The 19,976-nt window shown below is 44.0% G+C and overlaps 1 protein-coding gene and 1 non-coding gene across 5 annotated transcripts; both read right to left on the reverse strand.

Annotated features, from left to right (window-relative positions):
• Window positions 1-103: 103 nt before the first annotated feature.
• On the reverse strand, window positions 104-9,836 carry LOC132357805 (trophinin-like). 4 transcript variants are annotated; one of them, XM_059911572.1, is made up of 13 exons: window positions 9,802-9,836; window positions 8,414-8,502; window positions 6,971-8,011; window positions 6,218-6,322; window positions 6,039-6,102; window positions 5,699-5,778; window positions 5,181-5,272; window positions 4,411-4,490; window positions 4,275-4,317; window positions 3,796-3,858; window positions 3,133-3,247; window positions 504-2,341; window positions 104-328 (listed from the first exon to the last, which is right to left on the reverse strand). In XM_059911572.1, exons 2-12 carry the CDS (start codon window positions 8,456-8,458, stop codon window positions 515-517), a joined length of 3,555 nt encoding a protein of 1,184 aa, XP_059767555.1. In that variant the 5' UTR covers window positions 8,459-8,502; window positions 9,802-9,836; the 3' UTR covers window positions 104-328; window positions 504-514. The 4 variants fall into 4 exon arrangements, with proteins under 4 accessions (XP_059767555.1, XP_059767552.1, XP_059767553.1 ...); XM_059911569.1 differs by having other exon boundaries at window positions 6,971-8,125; XM_059911570.1 differs by lacking the exon at window positions 9,802-9,836 and adding an exon at window positions 9,084-9,104 and having other exon boundaries at window positions 6,971-8,125.
• On the reverse strand, window positions 3,482-3,610 carry LOC132358069 (small nucleolar RNA SNORA11). The gene has a single exon (XR_009500423.1). It is a non-coding gene; the product is annotated as a small nucleolar RNA SNORA11 (small nucleolar RNA).
• Window positions 9,837-19,976: the final 10,140 nt, after the last annotated feature.

The following is a 19,976-nucleotide window of genomic DNA, read 5'->3' on the forward strand; positions in this document are numbered from 1 at the left end:
AGCCCACCTTCCCCAAAGAGCTATGCTGATCTCTAGCTATTCTATGAACCCAAAATGTCACTCACAACAACTTAGGCACATTAAAAGACAGAACAAACTGCAATTCATTTTTCAAATTTAATGTAACTCATATCAAATATGACAGGACACAGAAAGCAAACAACAAAGCAGGATTGGCAAACAGATTTTTTTCATAGCGTGTCACCCTCAGCTGATTGGTATATCTGCTTAGATTGCTGTGTGGACAAAGATTCCAAGGATGTACCTTGGCTCCATGGGAAGGACTGCTGCAATTCATTAGCGGTATCTGTAAACATGCGAAATAAATCTGAAAACAAAACACCAAACAGAAACACATTTTAGCACCAAGTATACTATTTTCTCATACTTCCTTCATTGTACTCATCTCCCCACCCTGCCCTCCCACCTGGGGGTTTCTTATAACATCTCCCAGCTCTTATACCCATCCCCATCGGCCTTGGCTGTGGAAGTGTTGTAATTACCTGAAACCTCACTAGCCATAGGAGAAGCTACAGGCACCAAGGCTGGTGGCTCCACCACCAAAGCCAGCAGCATTGCTCGGTCCACCGCTATAGCCAACACTACTGCTTGGTCCACCGTTGAAGTCAGCATCGGTGCTCAGTCCACTGCCAAAGCCAACAATAGAAGTGGGTCCACCAATAAAGCTGGTGCTGGTGCGGGGTTCACCAGTAAAGCCAGTGCTGGTGTTGGAACCACTGCCAAAGCCAATGATGGTGCTCAGTCTTCCGTCGAAGCTGGTATTAGGCCCACCGCCAAAGCCATCACTGATGCTGAGGCCACTACTAAAGTCAGCACTGGTGCCAAGTGTGCTGCCAAAACCAGCATTGGTGCCCAGCCCACCACCAAAGATATCACTGGAGATCAGTCCACCACCAAAGCCAGAGTTGGTGCTCAGTCCACCACCAAATCCAGGGCTGGTGCTTAACCCATCACAAAAGCTGAAACCAGCACTGGTGCTGAGTCCATCACCAAAACTGGCACTGGTAGGACCACTAAAGCAGGTGCTGGTACTAGGAGGGCCACCAAAGCATAGGTTGGTGTTAGACACACTGCCAAAGCAGAAGCTGGTGCTGGGGGCTCCACCAAAGCCAATGCTGGTGCTGGGAGCACTGCCAAGGTCAGTAGTGGTTTTAGGTGCCCCACTGAAGTCAGTACTGGTGCTGAACACACTGCCAAAGCCAGAGTTGGTGCTGGGTGCACTGCTGAAGCCAGTGCTAATGCTGACAGCACTGCTAAAACCAGCACTGGTGTTGAGTGCACCACCTAAGCCAAGACTGGTGCTGAGTGTACCACCAAAGCTGGCACTAGTGCTGGGAGAATCACCAAAGCAGAAGCTTGTGCTTAGTGTACCACCAAAGTCAGTGCTATTGCTGAAAGAGCTACCAAAGGAGACACTGGTACTGAGTACACCATCAAAACCAGTGCTGGTGCTAGGAAAGCCACCAAAGCAGATACTGGTACTGAGTGTGCCACCAAAGCTGGCACTGGAACTGGGAGAGCCACCAAAGTAGACACTAGTGCTGAGTGTGCCACCAAAGCCAGGGCTGGTGCTAAGTGCACCACTAAAGACTGCACTGGTGCCGAGTGTACTGCCAAAGCTGGTGCTCATACTGAGTGCATCACTGAAGCCAGCAGGGGTACTGAGCATGCCTCCAAAACCAGAGCTGGCTCCACCACTGAAACTTGTACTGGTGTTGAGTGGGCCACTGAAACTAGAGCTGACCCCACCACTGAAGTTGGTACTGGTGCAAGGTGTGCCACCAAAGCTAATGCTGGCTTCACTGCTGAAACTAGAGCTGGTGCTGGCTGCACCACCAAAGCTAATGCTGGCTCCACCACTGAAAGTGGAGCAAGTGCTGGGTGTGCCACCAAAGCAAACGCTGGCTACGCTGCTGAAGCTGGCACTGGTGCTGCATGTGCCACCAAAGCCATTACTGGGGCTGGGTACACCACTGAAGCTAATACTAGCACCATCGCTATAGCTAGCCCTGGTGCTAGCTCCTCTGCTGAAGTCAATGTTGGTGCTGGCATTTGCATTTTCTTGGGCTCTGGCCTCAATTTCAAGTGAAAATCTGCCCCAGGCCTGAGCATCATCGCCTAGCTCTTCCCTTGTTAGGCAGTCGATATCCATGTCATCCCAATTCCAGGGCCCAGCCACAGCTTCCTCTCCAATCCCCATTTGGGCTCTTGCCTCAGCCCTGGCCTCAGCCTCAGCTACAGCCACAGCTGCAGCTTGGACTTCCATCTCCACTGCCTCCCGATACTGCACGGCCCAGTCCTTGGGGTCTTTCTTCTGCACCTGAAATGAGAATTACAATCATTATACGAAAAATAACATTTGTAATTATGTATTAAATATCTACCATGGGCTTTGTATAAAACTAATAGTAGCATTAAAAAAAAAGTCTTAGCTGTTGGGACTCTATCATGGGTCAGTCCTGAGATCCAATTTCAGTTCGATAACTTAGGTGCTGTGTGACCTTGGACAAGCTACTTAATCTCACTGAGCCTAAGTGTCTTCATCTGTAATATGGGAAACGATAAGAGAGTATGTTGTGGATTGAATGTTTGTGTCCCCCAAAATTCATATTTTGAAGTACCAACCTCGAATGTGACCATATTTGGAGGTAGGCCTTTATGGAAGTGAAGTTTAATGAGGTCATAATGGTGGGTCCTTGATCCAATAGGATTAGTGTCCTTATAAGAAGAGACCCTCTCTCCACCATGAACACAGCAAGAAGGTATTCATCTGCAAGCCAGGAGGAGAGGCTTCACTAGAAACTAACCCTGCTGGACCTTGATCCAGGACTTCCAGCCTTCAGGACTATGATAAAATAAATTTCTGTTGTTTAAGCCACCCAGTCTATAGTATTTTGTTATGGTAATTGAGGAGACTAATACGAAGTATGAACAATGAATGAAACAATGTAAACTTTATGCCAAGCAGCATTCGGGGACATAAATGAAGTTCCATATGCTTATATATGAACTGCAGACTGCCCTATACCTGCCCATCCCTGTACACTGCCTACCCCAGCCAGGGACATCCTGTACCCTTAATATGCCAAGTCAGGGCAGCTCTCCTATTACCTTGCATGCAAACTTGAGAACTTTCATCTTGCTAGTCTCATGGTAGGAGCGCAAGCCCCAGAAGAACTCATATTCAGGTGGTCTGCTGTTGGGGACCCTCTTGTATTCCAGGTACCTTGAAGAAAGGAAATGAAACTTGCTTCTAACCAAGCAAACCTGTTGTCTAACCACTTGGGACCAGGTGGCAACGTCCTCCAAAGAAAAACTAAACTCAGCTCCTGGAGAAGGATTTCCAAGGCCCTCCTTCCCTAGACTCACTCCAAAACACAGTTCATGGTCTTGACCTCCAATACTGAGCCATTTCCCATTGGCCCTGTGCAAAGTAGTCACTTGGTGTTGCAGGGGACGCATGTATAGGGCATGGTGTCACAGGGAGGCCAAAGTATCCTGCCACCTGTGAGGAGTAAACCCAAGTTTCTATCGGGTGTGTTGTAAACAGAGGAGCCATTCTTTGGGCATTCTGCTCTGAGCACACCCCATAGCAAGGGCCTTGTGTTTGGTCTGGCCCAGCCCTGGTATGGTCCACCATGGACTCAGTTCTAGGGAACAGGATGCCCATACCTCTAAAGGTAGTGTAAGAAAAGGGCAATCGAGCACTTTCTGGACCAGACCGGCACGCTCAGAACACTTCATGGCCTGACAAAGCCCCAAAACACCACTTACTTCTGCTTCACAAACTCGTCTGTGATGAGCTTCCTCACTTCCCCAAAGAGCGAATGCCTTACCCTGACAATGGGAAAAATAACCCATGAACCAAGATCAGAACTTCCCACATGAGGGCAGAGGCATTTCCCAACATGGAAGAGACCTCTCTAGCACATGAGGCCATCTCAATGAACTCAGGAAAGTAATGAACACATGGTCACTAGAAGCAGGCAGTTGAGGCTAGATGGTTCTTTATCAGGGGTGCCCTGAAGGTCTATCTTATATATCAGCTTAGAACAGAAAAAGGACATAGGAGAAAGGGGAAGCAGAGGGTTCAGGACCATTTCCCCATCCACTCAGGTCAGAACACTGGACCCTCTACCCAGTCCAGCAACCCCGCCCACTCCACCAGACCACCAGGCTGATGCAATCCTGGGACCATCCTCTCTTCCCAAAGGACAACACAGACAGCAAGTGCTGACAGAGCCCAATCATACCCAGGGTGCAGCCCCAACTTGCGCAGCACCTCCCAGATGACAGCTGCAAGGGGAGGCAAAAGGAAACAGGGATAGAAAATGAACATGTGGAATTCCGACCATGACCCCCCATTCAGCTGCCAGCCCAGCAACTCACCCTCATTGGCCTTGTTGCCATTCATAAAAATGACACTCAGAATAACCATGAGAAGACCTAGTTTGGGTGTGTCCTTGGTCCTAGGGGAATAATGGGACAGAGAGAAGGTTTACATCCAGCAGCCATCTGCAAAAAAATACACACCAGCCAGCCTACTAGGCTAGCTTCTCCCAGATTCTTCAGATATGAGAGAATTCTGCCCAGTCTATGCTTCAAGCTCTATGTGACCCTGGGCAAGGCACTTAGACTCTCCTATTCATAAAATGGGAAAATCACATTCTCCTCTCCCCAGGTTGCTGAGAGGATAGAATTGTACTTGTATTTGTCAACCCAGTACAACCCGGACACCCAGCCAATGTGAGTCCCTTCTTTCTCTTCCAGACCCCTCAGCTCCAAAAGAATTCTAGGCACGGCCCCACTGATGTTCCTGCCCTTCAACCCTCATGATTCACCCATACCAGGAAGCCCTCCCTTGAGAACCACTCTACCAAGGTCAATAGGAAGAGACAAGCAACAACAGGGAAGCTTCTGGAGATACAGAAAACTTGACAGTAGGAATGACCTGCCTCAGGCTTCTACAACCTCCAGTCAATCATAATCAGGCACCACTACTATGTGTAGGGCTCCAACTACGTGTGGGATATGGAAAAGGGGTTTTTAGGCTCTGTCTTTCCTGACTTCCTAGGGGATGTGGGGAGAGGACAGGGATGGAGTAGTACCATGGACAAAAGTAGAAGCCTCCCTCCCATCCCAGCCCTTTCCCAGCTTACGTTCCCAGGATGCCTGCAGAGGATTCCTGAATGCTGATGAGAATATACAAGCTACTTTGTTTATCAATTTCCTTCAGATTGACTCGAAACATCTGCCAAGTAAAAGAATAGCCTGTGAGGTCACAAAATTCAGCCTAGGCAGTGAAATAATGCATGTAAAGCACTTAACTAACACAGCAAACAGGTAACAAATGTACTATTGTTATCAAAATAGTCTTTATGCTTAGTGAGACTCTAGGGAGACAGAGAATGGGGGATGGAAGGGAGAGGTGAGCATCTGAAATATACTACAGGACATATCCAGCAGTAGACAGAAGCCAGGACTAAGCTGGGTGGCTTGGGTCCTAGTTGTACTTGCTGTGTGACCCGAGGCTAGTCTACGTCCCTCCCTAGGCCATCATCTGCTCATATGCACAGTGATAGGGCTGGATTAGGGAGTCTCTGTGGTCCCCCCAAAGGGACGTGTACACCTTTGTTCCATTCAAGACTTCCCCATCCCACAGAGGATGTCCCTTCACCTTCTCCAGAGCATAGCTTGCTCGTTCAATGATCTCTGGGAAGTATTCATCATATTCTTGGATGACATCCTTCAGCATGTCTGCAGGAAGGGAGAGGTGGGAGCAGCTGGGCTGAGAAGGGGCCACAGAGCTGCAGCCCTTTTGCCAGCCCTATGGGGTTAGTGTGGTCTGAGTCCTGAACTGTGTTAATGGGAGATGCCAGCCATGACAGAGTGTGAAAAGGGCAGGGGAGGATAGATGAGAGAATGAAGAGGCCATAAAGCTAAATGGTTACCCCCAGGGCAGGGAGGAGAGGGGAGTAGAAAGGAGAGCTCAGGGAGGAGGGTTGGTATGACTCTACCTGAGCGCTTGATGGGGATCTTTGTCTGGTCCTTAACCAACAGGTATTTCACCAACTTATTTGCCTGGGAGAAGAGGAATACATGGGGACATCTCAATATGTTTTCATAAAACTTGGAAGAATGACAGAGAAGAGGGCAGGTGAAGAAGAGAAGAGACTGGGCAGCATTGGATTCTTACCCTTTCTTGCAAAATGGCCACATCTCGGGATAGCGGAGGCCTCTGGCCCCATGGAATCCACCTATAATTACCACCACCTCTCTCATCCCCGTTCAGATGCTTGGACTGCATCATCAGAAAGAAGGAAGGTCCAAAATCACCAGGTGAAAGAGATGGCTCTGTCTCCTCACGCTGACTGTTCCTGAAAGTCCCCTAAACCCTCCCTGTAGGGGTCCTTACCTTACCATTAGCCACACTGAGTTCTAGATTTGTCTTTCACTGCCTTCCGGGCAGGAGTTTCATTTCCCTGCCAAGACAGGAGCAACCCAAGGGCAGGGTCTGGTTCTTCTTCTTCTTTTGGCCACCACTGGCTCTACTAGCTGTACCCCTTCAACAAGTCACTTCACCTCTCTGGGACTTGGTTTTCTTATCTGTAACACTGGGACCTAGCTGGTAAGAGTTACCTTAAAACATAAAAGCATAACCTGTGTGACTATACCCAACACAAAGCCTGGTGCATGTTAACTACTATGTATTGATAAATACAAGTTGATTTATATCCAGTTTGTAGCTAAGTGTATGGATGTCTTATTTCCCCACCAATCTGTGAACTGCCAAGCAGCAGGAACTATATCACATTCTTCTCAGCATCTCTCACAGACAATGTGAATGCGGGGACTGGCTCAGTAAACTTAAAAGAACAAGTGAACAAACCAGGAGGATAGGAATGGAAAAGAAGTACAGAGTTAAGGATGGTGATGTCAGAGATCTCACCTTTCGGTTCCTCTTGTCCCGGGTCCTGGTTGTGGGCTCCAGACTCAACTGAGCCAGGTAGTCATCTGCCAGGGCCTGGACAGCAGCAACAACCTGAGTCTCAAGGACACTTATGTTGATCTGAGGGGTAGACATCTTGGCCTGGGCCCCTTCGTCAATTTGAGTCTGGCTTTCAGTTGTCCGGGCTTTAGTGTCAACCTTCCAAGCCCTGTACCCTCTCTTGACCCGGACAGTGGCTGCTAGGGCTTGTTTTGTGACCATTTGACTGGCAGGTGGGGCCTCAGATATCTCACAGGCAGAATTTGGGCCCTTATAGGCAGCCTTCTTGCCCTTGGATTTTTTGGGCCAGATAGCTGCTGCTGAGGCCTCAATCTGCCTGGTAGCTGTCTCAGTGGCATCTGGGGCCTCTAGGAGTTCAGTGTCAGTATTTGTGCGCTTAACAGTTGCTTTCTTGGCTTTGGAGGCTTTCTTAGTTCGGATGGAGGTAATTTGGCCTTGGGTGGTAGCTGTGTAGGTGGTGGATGGAGCCAGTGAGATCTCAGTGGCACTAGCTATGGCCTTATTGTTAGCCTTCTTAGCCTTGGGAGCTTTCTTAGGCTTGATGGAGGCTAACAAGGCTTGAGAATTGGCTGACTCAGTGGCAACTGGAGCCTGGATAGTCTGTGGGATGACTGGCACGTTTAGGGCCTGCAAGGGTAACTTGATCTGTGTAGTAACACTCTCACTGCCAGTTGGAAATTGGGAGCCTTGGGCTGCCTTAGCAGTAACTCTCTTTGTCTTGTTGGCTTTCTTAGGCTGAGCGGTGAATGAAGAAGCCTGAGTATTGGCTGCCTCAGTGGTAGCTGAAGCCTGGTTGATCTGGGGGATGATTGGAAGGTTTAAAGCCGGAAAAGTTATTTTAGGCTTGTTGGTGGTAATCACATTGGCAGATGGAACTGGAGGGGCAGCGCGTACTGTCTTAGTGATAGCCTTAATAGGGGCCTTCTTGGTCTTGCTTTTCTTAGGCCGGTTGGCAACTGGTGGGTCCATAGCCAGGGGGTCCTTGGTTGATGACAAGAGGGTATGCATCAGCAAGACACTGTCTTCTTCTGTTGTCTCAGCCTGTACATCTGGAGGGAAGTGAAGCCCCAGGCTCCCAGGGGGAGGCAGAGGGCCCTACACACTTAAGATTATAACATGCTGAGCCATCTGGCCTCCCTACAACCCACCCTTTCTATAAAACCTCCCCCTCCTCTGAATGGTGACTGATTGAAGGGGACGGTGAAGGAAGAGGAAGGGAGCAAGAAATAGGCAGGTTTTCTTCACCTCCTCCTCCACCATGCAGGGGAGGACTGAAACAGGTTAGGCAGGAAATTATGTGACTACAGAGTGGTAAGGGCTCAACAGCCTTAAATGAACTCAGAATAGGGCAGATGGCCTGCCAAGAATGCAGAGGGGCCTCACCTGGAACGGGGTCATCTTATAATCGGAGTCATTTCTCCTATCCATTTTTCTGGAAGGCCGAGAAACAGCTGAGACTGATGGGAAGGGGCCTGAGTCAGGAAAGAATAAGAGGGAGGTGGACATTCATCAGGTCTCCTGCCAATCCTGAAGGAGGGGGTTCTGATCAATCCTTGGGCCCCAAACCCTTCAACTACTGGGTTCTCATACCTAGAAGCCCAGACCATCTGGCTTCCAAATCCTAGCTCCTTTTACCTCCAAGAAACCGCAAGTCAGCTCTCGACCCCACCCCTTTACCCTACAAACACCCTTACCGCAACTCGCAACTCGGTAGTGTGCATGCACATCAACCAGAGGCGTGAGGGCAACCGCAGGCGCTCAGCGCGCATGTGCTTTGGTGGACTGGACAGCCTGGCCACCTCAATCTCACATAAGCCCTATGCCCTCAGAGCAGCAGAACATCTTGACGCCACCCCTGACCCACTCTTTCTAACTGCATCTCGTCTCATTCCAACCCTTCCCCCAACACCGGTCCCTCTCCGTCCGCTCTGCAGCACCTCTTCGTTCCGCCCCTTCCCCAACACCATACACCTCTCCTCTGCAGTACAGCCACGCAGCGCACCGCCCCTTCCCGAAACACCCCCTCCCTCCGCTCTGCAGTACTTCTCCGCACCTCCTCTTCCCTTTATATGCCCCCTCCCTCCGCTCTGCAGTAAGTGCCTGCACCGCCCCTTCCGCAACACCGCACCCCTACTTCCATGTCTGCAAGTGACCATCCCGCCCTTACTGCAACATGGTTACCCCACCCACAAATCCTATGGTATTAGGCTTTTGTGTAATCCTTCACAAACGCTACCAGGTTCTGTCCTTTTCTTTTCAAACCGGTATCAACCGGGTCCTAGCCCCTCTTTTCTCCCCTCTGAGCCAGGTCATTTCAGATGTATAATAAGGATTCTGCCCCTTACTTTTTCTAGCTCCCAATCTCTACTTTCTGTGGCCCAAACCAGGTCCTGCGACCTCTCTCCAGTTTAAACGAAGCCTCCTATCGCCTATCACCCTGCCTAATTGGATGGTGTTCCATTCTTCCTACGGCCTGAACTATTTCTCCATCTCTCTTTTCTGTAGTCCCAACCGGGTCTGCATCCCTCCTTTCTGCAGCCCGAACAGAGTCCAGATCTCTCTTTCCGTTGCCCAAAGGGGATTCTGCCCCCTCCTTTCTCCCTTGCAAACCGAGTCCAGGCACCTCTAAATCCGACCACTTCTATGCGGTTAGCTCCTGAACCTCTAGCAGGTTTCCTTCAAACCCTAGGGGTGTGTGGAGTCAAGCACGTCAAAGCCCCAGCCTGGAGTCCCCCACAAGGTCTTCAGTAAAGCAGGGCACTTTAGCTCACCTCTCCTGTCCAGAAGGCGTCCGCTCTCTCCAAGCCTCTCCTTAGGTCTGAGCCTATCTGCTCCCCCTCCCCAGCCGGAAGTGATCCTGCCTCTTTCCGCCTCCAGAGGGGTCTCCTTCCCTGCCTGTCAGCCTCCTCCCTCACTCCCTACGTCCAGCTTTCCTTTCTCCCCAATGTGATCTCTTTTCTGCTTACTACCTCTTATTCAGCAATCATTCTTTTCTATTCTCCATTTGATTTCTCTATCCCCCACCCTGTATCCCCATTCCTATTTGATTCCTCTGTTCCCCGTAGGAGGACTGTGTTTCTCTGGGCTCCCACACCAATGCTTCCTACAGACCCCTCTATGCCAACCTTAGTTACGTAGTGTGTTGTGTGTCTGGGTCTCTCTCCCCAGGAGCTGCTCTGGGGTAGGGGACTAAATCATATTAATTTCTATTGCTTAAGTAGGACCAAATTAAGACATTTAGTCTCTAAACTCTAAAAGTTAGGGTGCCTCCTGCATCATATGTAATTCAGAATAAAATCAGTAAATGTAAGAAAGTCTACCAAAAGTTCTTATTTATCCCCCAATGACTATATTGATGCTTTTAACGTATATCAACTTAGCTGAAAATTTTTACTGGGACTGTGTTCCTCCTTTACTGGTACACTGGTACACAGGTGCTTAGCCTCTCTCTCTTGTGGAATGGAGCACTGCTCCGCAGTGTGGAAAACAGTTCTTCTTGGGCAGTCACTTACTCACTCAGTCAGTAATTATTTGTTGAGCACACAGTTGTGCCAAGGCCTTTGTTGGATGTTGGATCCCTGCCCTCAAAGAACTCACATCTATTTTTTTTTAACTTTATTGGAGTATAATTGCTTTACAATGTTGTGTTAGTTTCTGCTGTAAAACAAAGTGAATCAGCTATAAGTATACATATATCCCCATATCCCCTCCCTCTTGCATCTCCTTCTCACCCTCCCTATCCCACCCCTCTAGGTGGTCACAAAGCACAGAGCTGATCCCCCTGTGCTATGCGGCGGCTTCCCACTAGCTATCTATTTTATATTTGGTAGTGTATATATGTCAATGCCACTCTCTCACTTCGTCCCAGCTTACCCTTCCCCCTCCCCGTGTCCTCAAGTCCATTCTATACGTCTGCGTCTTTATTCCTGTCCTGCCCCTAGGTTCTTCAGAACCTTTTTTTGTTTGTTTTTTAGATTCCATATATATGTGTTAGCATACGGTATTTGTTTTTCTCTTTCTGACTTACTTCACTCTGTATGACAGACTCTATTCTTAAGTTCTAAAACACCCATGTAGGAAGGACTAGTATTATCATCATTCCACAGTTGATGAAATTAATGCCCAAGAGGTGACGTGTCTTGTCTAAAGGCACATGGTCACTAAGTGATGGAACCAGAATATGAACCCACATCTGGTAGATTCCAAAGCCTGACACTCACTGTGGCAGGTCTGATACTTGGTGCTACTGATGGGAAGAAGAAAGAACCCACATTGGCCCTGTACTCTCCTCCACGCTCTTCCTCTTATTTCCCTTGACCATACCAACACCCTATCTCTCTGCCCCCTTCCTTCCCTCTCTCCAGGTATTCTCCTCCCCTTCTCCCATTTCTTCTTTCTCTTCATGTACTTTCTCTTTCTCTAATTCACTGGTGAAGAGTTCCCCAGTGGTTTTCCATGTGCCAAAACCCATACTATGTATGCACTGGAGATGCAAAACTGGATGAGATTCACAATGTGTCCTTGAAGATTTCTCCATCTGGCTGGGATGCATAAGAATACAACATGTCACTGAAGAATCCCAGAGCAGGGTACTGAGGGGCCTCACAGAGGAAATCACCTTCTAGAAGGCAGTGAAAGCTTCCAGATAGGGTGTATTTGAGCTGGGTGTGTCCTGTGGGAGGAGTAGAACATTGGCAGAAGAGAAGGGAAGAAGGAGTAGTTCTTGTAGGACTGCAGGCTCTGAGGAGCCTCTGCTGAGCATAGGGGCACATGGGACGGTGGCAGATGGGTCTCTGCTCTAATGCACCTGCTTCCCACCTGCTCCACTTGCACAGAGGCCCTCAGAGCCATGTTTCAAATGCAAAGCTGACCATATCTATAGCCACCAAGGGTTCCCTTGGCCTGCAGGTTTAAATCCAAGCTCCTTAGCCTATCATTCAAGGCCCTCCACAGTCAGCCCCTGACAGCCTCACAGGCCTCAGTCACAGTGGATGACTCATGTTCTGCCTCCTGCCAATGCCATACCTTTGTTCAAACTCTTCCTCTGCCTGGAATGTCTTTGTTCCCCTCTTCCACACCCCATGCCTGCCAATAAAAGGCCTGCCTTCCTATAAAGACTGGTACAAATGCTGCTTTTCCCAAGAAACCATCTTAGATCACCCCAAGCTTAGTTAGTCTTTCCTTCCTCCTTGCTCTTTCGCATGGCTCTGTCAGAGCACTTAACAAACTGGGTGAGAGCTCTCTGTTTACTGGCTTACTGTTTACTCTCTTTCCTACATGCTAGATTGTGAGCTCCTTGGGGCCCCATCATGCAGATCTGGTTCATCTCTGACACCCCAGAACTCATATCCTGATTCCCAGAATAGACATCTGAATGAAATATTACATTACCTCTTCTTTTTTAAAAAAAAATCTTCTTGGAGTATAGTTGCTTTACAATGTTGTGTTAGTTTCTACTATATAGCAAAGTGAATAAGCTATACATATACATATATCCCCTCTTTTCTGGATTTCCTTCCCATTTAGGTCACCACTGAGAATTGAGTAGAGTTCCCTGTGCCATACAGTAGGTTCTCATTAGTTATCTATTTTATACATAGTATCAAAAGTGTATATATGTCAATCCCAATCTCCCAGTTCATCCCCCCCGTTCCCCTTGGTATCCATGTTTGTTCTCTACGTCCGTGTCTCTATTTCTGCTTTACAAATAAGATCATCTGTACCATTTTTCTAGATTCCACATATATGCATTAATATACAATATTTGTTTTTCTCTTTCTGACTTACTTCACTCTGTATGACAGTCTCTAGGTCCATGCACATCTCTACAAATGACCCAATTTCGTTCCTTTTTATGGCTGAGTAATATTCCATCATATATATATGTACCACATCTTCTTTACCCATTCCTCTGTTGATGGACATTTAGGTTGATTCCATATCCTCGCTACTTTAAATAGTGCTGCTATGAACATTGGGGTGCATGTATCTTTTTGAATTAGAGGTTTCCCCAAATATATGCACAGGAGTGGGATTGCTGGATCATATGGTAACTCTATTTTTAGTTTTTTAAGGAACATCCATCCCAATCCATTACCACCAACAGTGCAAGAGGGTTCCCTTTTCTCCACAACCTCTCCAGCATTTATTGTTTGTAGAATTTTTGATGATGGTCATTCTGACCGGTGTGAGGTGATACTCCATTGTAGTTTTGATTTGCATTTCTCTAATAATTACTGACACTGAGCATCTTTTCATGTGTTTGTTTCCCATCTGTATGTCTTCTTTGGAGAAATGTCTATTTAGGTCTTCTGCCCATTTTTTTGATTGGGTTGTTTGATTTTTGATATTGAGCTTCATGAGCTGTTTGTATATTTTGTAGATTAATCCTTTGTCAGTTGCTTCGTTTGCAAATATTTTCTCCCATTATGAGGGTTGTTTTTTCATCTTGTGTATGATATCCTTTGCTGTGCAAAAGCTTTCAAGTTTAATTAGGTCCCACTTGTTTATTTTTGTTTTTAATCTAGGAGGTGGATGAAAAAAAGGTCTTGCTACAACTCATGTGAAAGTGTGTTCTGCCTATGTTTTCCTCCAAGAGTTTTATAGTATCCAGTCTTACATTTAGATCTTTCATCCATTTTGGGTTTATTTTTCAGTATGGTGTTAAAGAATGTTCTAATTTCAGTTTTTTATATGTAGCTGTCCAGTTTTCCCAGCACCATTTACTGAAGAGACTTCCTTTACTCGATTGTACAGTCTTGCCTCCTTTGTCATAGATCGACTGTATCTGCATGGGTTTATTTCTGGGCTTTCTATCCTGTTCCATTTATCTATATTTATGATTTTGTGCCAGTCCCATACTGTTTTGATGACAGTAGCTCTGTAGTAATGTCTGAAGTCAGGGAGCCTGATTCCTCCAGCTCCACTTTTCTTTGTCAAGATTGCTTTGGCTATTCGGGGTCTTTTGTGTCTCCATACAAATTTTAAGATTTTTTTTGTTCTAATTCTGTGAAAGATGCCATTGGTAATTTGCTAGCGATTGCACTGAATCTGTAGATTGCCTTGTGTAGTAGAGTCATTTTCACAATATTGATTCTTCCAATCTAAGAGCAAGGTATGTCTTTCCATCTGTTTGTGTCAAGTTTGATTTCTTTCATGAACATCTTATAGTTTTAGGAGTACAGGTCTTTTGTCTCCTTAGTTAAGTTTATTCCTAGGTATTTTATTCTTTTTGATGCAATGGTAAATGTGATTGTTTCTTTAATTTCTCTTTCTGATCTTTCATTGTTAGTCTATAGAAATGCAAAGGTTTCTGTATATTAATTTTGTAACCTGCAACTTTATTGAATTCATCGATGAGCTCTAGTAGTTTTCTGGTAAGGTCTTTAGGATTTTCTGTGTAGCATCATGTCATCTGCAAACAGTGATAGTTTAATTTCTTTTCCTATTTGGATTCCTCTTATTTCTTTTTCTTCTCTGATTGTCATGGCTAGGACTTCCAAAACTATGTTGAATAAAAGTGGTGAGAGTGGGCATCTTTGTCTTGTTCCTGATCTTAGAGGGAATGCTTTCAGCTTTTCAACCTTGAGTGTGATGTTACCGGTAGCTTTGTCACATATTGCCCTTATTTTGGTGAGGATTGTTCCCTCTATGTCCACTTTCTGGAGAGTTTTTTTTTTATCACAAATGGTAGTGAATTTTGTCAAAAGTATTTTCTGTATCTACTGAGATGATCATATGGTTTTTATTCAATTGGTTGATGTGGTGTATCACACAGATTGATTTGTGGATATTGAAAAATCCTTGCATCCTGGGATAAATCCCACTTGATCATGTTGTCTGATCCTTTTAATGTATTGTTGGATTCACACTGCTAGTATTTTGTTGAGGATTTTTACATCTATGTTCATCAGTGATATTGGCCTGTAATTTTTTTTGTGTGGTATCTTTGTCTGGTTTTGGTATCTGGGTGATGGTGGCCTTGTAGAATGAGCTTGGGAGTGTTCCTTCCGCTGCAATTTTTTGGGAAGAGTTTCAGAAGAATAGGTTTTAACTCTTCTCTAAACGTCTGACAGACTTCAACTGTGAAGCCATCTGGTCCTGGATTTTTGTTTGTTGGAAGATTTTTAATCACAGTTTCAATTTCATTACTTGTGATTGGGCTGTTCATATTTTCTATTTCTTCCTGATTCAGGCTTGGAAGGTTGTACCTTTCTAAGAACTTGTCCATTTCTTCCAGGTTGTCCATTTTGGGGCATATAGTTGCTTGTAGTACTTTCTTATGATCCTCTATTTCTGTGGTGTCAGTTGTAACTTCTTTTTCATTTCTAATTTTATACCCCAAACACAGTAAGATAAGCAAAATGAGAAGATAGAAAAACACACAGCAAATGAAGGAGCAAGGTAAAACACATCAGACCTAACAAATGAAGAGGAAATAGGCAGTCTACCTGAAAAAGAATTCAGAATAATGATAGTAAAGATTATCCAAAATCTTGGAAATAGAATAGACAAAATGCAAGAAACATTTAACAAGGATCTAGAACAACTAAAGAGGAACCAAGCAACGATGAAAAACACAATAAATGAAATTAAAAATATTCTAGAAGGGATCAATAGCAGAATAACTGAGGCAGAAGAACGGATAAGTGACCTGGAAGATAAAATAGTGGAAATAACTACTGCAGAGCAGAATAAAGAAAAAAGAATGAAAAGAACTGAGGACAGTCTCAGAGACCTCTGGGACAACATTAAACACACCAACATTCGAATTATAGGGGTCCCAGAAGAAGAAGAGAAAAAGAAAGGGACTGAGAAAATATTTGAAGAGATTATAGTTGAAAACTTCCCTAAAATGGGAAAGGAAATAGTTAATCAAGTCCTGGAAGCACAGAGAGTCCCATACAGGATAAATCCAAGGAGAAACACGCCAAGACACATATTAATCAAACTATCAAAAATTAAATATAAAGAAAACATATTAAAAGCAGCAAGGGAAAAACAACAAATAACACACAAGGTTTGAGTGTGTGATTTGAGTCCTCTCCCTTTTTTCCTGATGAATCTGGCTAAAGGTTTATGAATTTTATCTTCTCAAAGAACCAGCTTTTAGTTTTATTAGTCTTTGCTATTGTTTCTTCATTTCTATTTCATTTATTTCTGCTCTGATCTTTATGATTTCTTTCTTTCTACTAACTTTGGGTTTCATTCTTTCTCCTTTCTCTAGTTGCTTTAGGTTGCTTTCTCTAGTTGCTTTAAGCTGTTTATCTGAGATTTTTCTTGTTTCTTGAGGTAGGATTGTATTGCTATAAACTTCTCTCTTAGAACTGCTTTTGCTTAATCCCATAGGTTTTGTATCTTCGCGTTTTGATTGGCATTTGTTTCTAGGTATTTTTTGATTTACTCCTTCATTTCTTCAGTGATCTCTTGGTTATTTAGTAGCATATTGTTTAGCCTCCATGTGTTTGTGTTTTTATAGGTTTTTTTTCCTGTAATTGATTTGTAATCTCATAACATTGTGGTCAGAAAAGATGCTTGATACGATTTCAACTTTCTTAAATTTACTGAGGCTTGATTTGTGACCAAAGATGTGATCTATTCTGGAGAATATTCTGTGTGCACTTGAGAAGAAAGTGTATTCTGCTGCTTTCTGATGGGATGCCCTATAAATATCAATTGTCTATCTGGACTAATGTGTCATTTAAGGCTTGTGTTTCCTTATTAATTTTCTGTCTGGATGATCTATCCATTGCTGTAAGTGGAGTGTTAAAATCCCCCACTATTACTGTGTTACTGTCAATTTTCCCTTTTATGGCTGTTAGCATTTGCCTTATATATTGAGGTGCTCCTATATTGGGTGTATAAATATTTACAATTGTTATATCTTCTTAGATTGATCCCTTGATCATTATGTAGTGTCTTTCCTTGTCTCTTGTAACATTGTTTATGTTAAAGTCTATTTTATCTGATATGAGTATTGCTACTCCAGCTTTCTTTTGATTTCCATTTGCATGCAATATCTTTTTCCATCCCCTCACTTTCACTGTGTATGTGTCCATAGGTCTGAAGTAGGTCTCTTGTAGATAGCATATATACAGGCATTTTTTTTTGTTTCCATTCAACGAGTCTATGTCTTCCGGTTGGAGCATTTAATCCATTACATTTAAGGTAATTATCAATTGGTATGTTCCTATTACCATTATCTTAATTGTTTTGTGTTTGTTTTTGTAGGTCTCTTTCTTCTCTTGTGTTTCCTGCCTAGAGAATTTCCTTTAGCATTTTTTGTAAAACTGGTTTGGTGGTGCTGAATTCTCTTAGGTTTTGCTTGTTGGTAAGTCTTTTGATTTCTCCTCTGAATCTGAATGAGATCCTTGTTAGGTAGAGTAATCATGTCTTTATGCTTTTCACTTTCATCACTTTAAATATGTCCTGCCACTCCCTTCGGGCCTGCAGAGTTTCTGCTGAAAAAATCAGCTGATAACCTTTTGGGGATTCTTTGTATGTTATTTGTTGCTTTCCCCTTGTTGCTTTTAATATTTTTTCTTTGTATTTTATTTTTGTTTGTTTGATTAACATGTGTCTTTGTGTGTTTCTCCTTGGGTTTATCCTGTATGTGACTGTCTGTACTTCCTGGACTTGGGTCACTATTTCCTGTCCCATGTTAGGGAAGTTTTTGACTATAATCTATTGAAATATTTTCTCAGACACTTTCTCTTTCCCTTCTTCTTCTGGGACTCCTATAATTCAAATGTTGGTGCATTTAATGTTGTCCCAGAGTCTCTGATACTGTCCTCATTTCTTTTCATTCTTTTTTCTTTTTTCTGCTCCATGGCGGTTATTGGCACCATTCTATCTTCCAGCTCACTTATCCTTTCTTCTGCCTCAGTTATTCTGCTATTGATTCCTTCTAGTGTATTTTTCATTTCAGTTATTATGTTGTTCATCACTGATTGTTTGTTATTTAGTTCTTCTAGGTCCTTGTTAAACATTTCTTGCATCTTCTCAATCCATGCCCCCATTCTATTTCCAAGATCTAGATCATCTTTTTTTTTTTAACATCTTTATTGGAGTATAATTGCTTTACACTGGTGTGTTAGTTTCTGCTTTATAACAAAGTGAATCAGTTATACATATACATATATCCCCATATCACTTCCCTCTTGTGTCTGCCTCCCTCTGACCCTCCCTATCCCACCCCTCTAGGTGGTCACAAAACACTGAGCTGATCTCCCTGATCAGCTGATATCTCATGTGCTATGCGGTTTCTTCCCGTTAGCTATCTATTTTACATTTAGTAGTGTATATATGTCCATGCCACTTTCTCACTTTGTCACAGCTTACCCTTCGCCCTCCCCATATCCTCAAGTCCATTCTCTAGTAGGTCTGTGTCTTTATTCCCGTCTTTCCCCTATGTTCTTCATGACCCTTTTTTTCCCTTAGATTCCATATATATGTGTTAGCATACGGTATTTGTTTTTCTCTTTCTGATTTACTTCACTCTGTATGACAGACTCTAGGTCCATCCACCTCACTACAAATAACTCAATTTCGTTTCTTTTATGGCTGAGTAATATTCCATTGTATATATGTGCCACATCTTCTTTATCCATTCATCTGTTGATGGACTCTTGGTTGCTTCCATGTCGTGGCTATTGTAAATAGAGCTGCAATGAACATTTTGGTACATGACTCTTTTTGAATTATGGTTTTCTCAGGGTATATGCCCAGTAGTGGGATTGCTGAGTCATATGGTAGTTCTATTTGTAGTTTTTTGAGGAACCTCCATACTGTTCTCCACAGTGGCTGCATCAATTTACATTCCCACCAACAGTGCAAGAGTGTGCCCTTTTCTCCACACCCTCTCCAGCATTTATTGTTTCTAGATTTTTTGAAGATAACCATTCTGACCGGTGTGAGATTATATCTCATTGTAGATTTGATTTGCATTTCTCTAATGATTAATGATGTTGAGCATTCTTTCATGTGTCTGTTGGCAATCTGTATATCTTCTTTGGAGAAATGTCTATTTAGGTCTTCTGCCCATTTTTGGATTGGGTTCTTTGTTTTTTTGTTATTGAGCTGCATGAGCTGCTTGTAAATTTTGGAGACTAATCCTTTGTCAGTTGCTTCATTTGCAAAAATTTTCTCCCATCCTGAGGGTTGTCTTTTGGTCTTGTTTATGGTTTCCTTTGCTGTGCAAAAGCTTTTAAGTTTCATTAGGTCCCATTTGTTTATTTTTGTTTTTCTTTCCATTCCTCTAGTAGGTGGGTCAAAAAGGACCTTGCTGTGATTTATGTCATAGAGTGTTCTGCCTATGTTTTCCTCTAAGAGTTTTATAGTGTCTGGCCTTATATATAGGTCTTTAATCCATTTTGAGCTTACTTTTGTGTATGGTGTTAAGGAGTGTTCTAATTTTATACTTTTACATGTACCTGTCCAGTTTTCCCAGCACCACTTATTGAAGAGGCTGTCTTTTCTCCACTGTATAGTCTTGCCTCCTTTATGAAACATAAGGTGACCATATGTGCATGGGTTTATCTCTGGGCTTTCTATCCTGTTCCATTGATCTATATTTTTGTTTTTGTGCCAGAACCATACTGTCTTGATTACTGTAGCTTTGTAGTTTACTCTGAAGTCAGCAAGCCTGATTTTTCCAGCTCCATTTTTCGCTCTCAAGATTACTTTGGCTATTCGGGGTCTTTTGTGCTTCCATACAAAGTGTGAAATGTTTTGTTCTAGTTCTGTGAAAAATGCCAGTGGCAATTTGAGCAGGGATTTCATTGAATGTGTAGATTGCTTTGGGTAGTAGAGTCATTTTCACAATGTTGATTCTTCCAATCCAAGAACATGGCATATCTCTCCATCTATTTGTATCATCTTTAATTTCTTTCATCAGTGTCTTATAATTTTCTGCCTACAGGACTTTTGTCTCCTTAGGTACGTTTAT

Source organism: Balaenoptera ricei, chromosome X (genome assembly GCF_028023285.1).
Source record: "Balaenoptera ricei isolate mBalRic1 chromosome X, mBalRic1.hap2, whole genome shotgun sequence".
NCBI classification, from domain to species: domain Eukaryota; kingdom Metazoa; phylum Chordata; class Mammalia; order Artiodactyla; family Balaenopteridae; genus Balaenoptera; species Balaenoptera ricei.

What these genes read in the sequence shown, in the direction of transcription:
- LOC132357805 (XM_059911569.1), bottom strand. Translation starts at nt 8,458, where the DNA reads ATGGATAGGAGAAATGACTCCGATTATAAGATGACCCCGTTCCAG. An exon ending in GATCCCCATCAAGCGCTCAG is followed by an intron (nt 5,779 to 6,038) that starts GTAGAGTCATAC and finishes CCCTTCCTGCAG; the next exon opens with ACATGCTGAAGGATGTCATC. An exon ending in TTCTCAAGTTTGCATGCAAG is followed by an intron (nt 2,342 to 3,132) that starts GTAATAGGAGAG and finishes TTCTCATTTCAG; the next exon opens with GTGCAGAAGAAAGACCCCAA.